At 54.6% G+C, this 3,342-nt stretch overlaps 1 protein-coding gene across 1 annotated transcript in view; it reads left to right on the plus strand.

Moving 5' to 3' along the window:
- Window positions 1-568: 568 nt before the first annotated feature.
- LOC110334567 (keratin, type II cuticular Hb6-like) overlaps window positions 569-3,342 on the plus strand; it is a 6,015-nt gene continuing 3,241 nt past the window's right edge. Inside the window, exons 1-4 of the mRNA XM_021216292.1 lie at window positions 569-937; window positions 1,506-1,714; window positions 2,364-2,424; window positions 3,166-3,278. Of these exons, the coding sequence (XP_021071951.1) occupies window positions 569-937; window positions 1,506-1,714; window positions 2,364-2,424; window positions 3,166-3,278 (752 nt within the window). The remainder of the gene's footprint in view (window positions 938-1,505; window positions 1,715-2,363; window positions 2,425-3,165; window positions 3,279-3,342) is intronic.

Consider the following 3,342-nt stretch of genomic DNA (forward strand, 5'->3'; position numbering starts at 1 on the left):
GAGGTAGAAGGTGACTAACTTAGCGGTTATTCAGATATGGAGCTTTAAGGGGCACTGAGAGAACTACCCACGTGGGGCATCTCACCTAACACACCACCAGTTCCATGTCACCCACATCCCTAGCTTGGTTGGGTCAGGACCTCGGACAGCGGCACCGCCATTTTTTTCCAGTCCCTGATTAGAACAACAGCTCCTCCCCTTTTTATTTTCCTTGCATCATGAGTCACCTACACTGCCTCTCCACCTCCCTTTCTGTGTGTTGGGCACAGGAGCACGGCATGAAGGGGGTGAGCTGGCACTTTGAAGGAGGAAATTGAACAGTTTAGGGCAAAAGACCACAAACACCCGCAAATGGTCACCAATTTAGCACATTTAAGGAGGATCCACAGCAGCTAAACAAGCCAAGCTCATAAAGCCATCTAATTGCTTCAGACCACGTGGTCACAGTCAGGGTCCCCACGTATATAAAAGGCCAACAAACCTAAAGAGGTAAACACTGAGTTCACGTCCACTGTACCCTCCACTTGGACGTCTCCAGTCTCACAGTCACCCTTCTCCCCAAATAACCATGACTTGTGGATCCTACTGTGGTGGCCGCGCCTTCAGCTGTGCCTCAGCCTGTGGGCCCAGGCCCGGCCGCTGCTGCATCTCTGCAGCTCCCTACAGGGGCATCTCCTGCTACCGCGGACTCTCAGGGGGCTTCGGCAGCCACAGCATCTGCGGGGCCTTCCGCTCTGGCTCCTGTGGACGCAGCTTCGGGTACCGATCTGGAGGCATCTGCGGGCCCAGCCCACCCTGCATCACCACAGTCTCTGTCAATGAGAGCCTGCTCACACCCCTCAATCTGGAGATCGACCCCAATGCTCAGTGTGTGAAGCATGAGGAGAAGGAGCAGATCAAGTGCCTTAACAGCAAGTTCGCGGCCTTCATCGACAAGGTGGGTGTCCTGGGCCAGCCCCTCGCTGGAGCACAGCATGTCACAGCCAAGGCCAGGCACTGAGGGAACAGGAGACAGAAAGCCCTCTCATACTGAGCCTCTAGTCTCAAGAGAGAGGATGCACAGGGCTCACCTGTGAGTCCTGAGAGGCAGAGCTTATGGNCAAGAGGAGTGGCCAGGCTGTCCTGGGCACAAACTGACTACAGGGAGTCCCAGGGGCTGCAGCATGGAGTTGGGGTCAGCCCAAGGAGGGAGGCTGCACTTGGGCTGACAGGAAGGGTGCAGACTACTGGAGGGATGGGCAGAGGCCTTCCCTGGGCTGTGACTATGGGTGCTCTGCGTGTGGGGACTCCTGCCTTCCTAGCTTCAGACGAGATCGCTGAGCCCAGCAAAGGACACTGAAGTGTCCACCTGGACTCCCGAGTGTAGGCACTGACCCTGTCTCTGTGCCCTCTCCCAGTGGGACAGCCAGGCAGGACCAAGATGAAGGCTCCTTCCCAGAACCCCTCTACTTCCTCTCCACCATCAGCCCAGATCTGCCCTGAACCCCTTCTGTCTCCCATGGCAGGTGCGCTTCCTGGAGCAGCAGAACAAGCTGCTGGAGACCAAGTGGCAGTTCTACCAGAACCGCAAGTGCTGTGAGAGCAACATGGAGCCTCTGTTCGAGGGCTACATCGAGACCCTGAGGCGGGAGGCTGATTGTGTGGAGGCCGACAGCGGGAGGCTGGCTGCCGAGCTCAACCATGCGCAGGAGTCCATGGAGGGCTACAAGAAGAGGTGAGAATGGCCTGCTGTGGTGCTGGTATGTGATGTGCCATATATTAAAGCCCAGGATTTGGAAGTGTAGCCAGGCTGACATCTTTGCAGGATCCTGCTGTCTGTCCTCGGAGAGGACGGGAGAGTGCCAATTCCTGTCTCAGTCTTCCCTCTGCAGACTGAGACTAACAGCTCTGCCTTCTCTGGGGAGGATAGACATATCCCCCACTCCAGCTCCTTCCACCTTTATCCTCTGCACTGTGGCCCCTGAATAGGTTCTGCTCAGGAAAGAAGGAGGGGCATGAGCCAAGCTGTCTGTCTCACTGCCTTGGGAACTCAGCCCTGAAATCTGAGTCTGTTCATGGGCCTGTTCAGCAGCTGGGCTGGGACTGACATGCAAATGGGGGGAGGTTGAATCCGCAGTACCCAAGACCCCATGAGGTTCACTCTCAGATGAGGTTGGGGTCAAATCTTCATTTCATTCCTGTATTGTCTTCAGAACAGCCCTGGATTGGGAGGTTGTCTTCCATCCCTCCCCCTACTCCCAGACAGCCCAGGTTCCTCCAGAAAGACCTATCAGGGCCAAGAGCTCTGAGGGCTGTTCCCCTGATCTCCCTGCATGGGGTGTGGGTTCCAACCACCCACCTCATGTCCCCTATCTCTGTCCTAGGTACGAGGAGGAAGTTTCTCTGAGAGCTACAGCTGAGAATGAGTTTGTGGCTCTGAAGAAGGCAAGTAGCAGGTGGTGGGAGGTGGAGCAACACACCTGAGTGACACACTGTGGTTGTGGTGACTCTTCATGAATTTTTATCTTTCCACATCAAAATAGGAAAAAAAAAATCTCAGAGAGATGGCCTAATGAATGTCAGACCCAGGGCTGTGAAAAAGGGCTGTTGTGAGGGCAGCAGCCATTTGGAAGGTTGGCATTTAGAGAGTCGGTATTTCCAACCCCATGGAGACGTGGTTAAGTTTGGATGGTCTTTCGAATCCTTCTGCTCTGATGCAGGACCTTGGCTGTATTAACCTTGAGGTGCCTTTCCCTCCTTGTAGGGTGTATGGTTGGGATTCCAGAAGCCACGGGGCTTCATTCTGTTTATTGAACGTGGTGTGGTCTACATATACTCTACGAGTCTGATGAGAATGTTAGGGCTCAAGATAGTGTGTAAGGGTGGAGAGGATTAGCAGGAGTGTCCAGCTGACCTCCTGAAGCGCGGCTGGATCAGTTGGAAGATCCGGGAGACAACTGGGAAGATTTTTAGAGCAGAACAGAACCAGAGAGCAAGAAGAGGGAAGATGTCTCCGGGACTGAGAGGCAGAGAGTCTCCAACCCTGAGGAACTATCAAGAGCATGCTGGGAAGTGGGGGGGCAGAGATGACTTGCACACAGGAATCTTTCTCTGCGGTGATTCTGGAACGGATGAAGAGAGAGAAGAGTTTAGGATACATCAGTCTCACATCTCCCTATTTCCCAGGATGTGGACTGTGCCTACCTGCGCAAGTCAGACCTGGAGGCCAACGCAGAGGCGCTGACCCAGGAGATCGACTTCCTGAGGCGACTGTATGAGGAGGTGAGGGCAGCAGCCAGGTGGAAGTCCAACCAGTAGTCTATAGACAGTCATTCCGTGACTGTGAAGTCCTGTGTGGACCAC

Source organism: Mus pahari, chromosome 17 (assembly GCF_900095145.1).
Source record: "Mus pahari chromosome 17, PAHARI_EIJ_v1.1, whole genome shotgun sequence".
Taxonomy (NCBI): domain Eukaryota; kingdom Metazoa; phylum Chordata; class Mammalia; order Rodentia; family Muridae; genus Mus; species Mus pahari.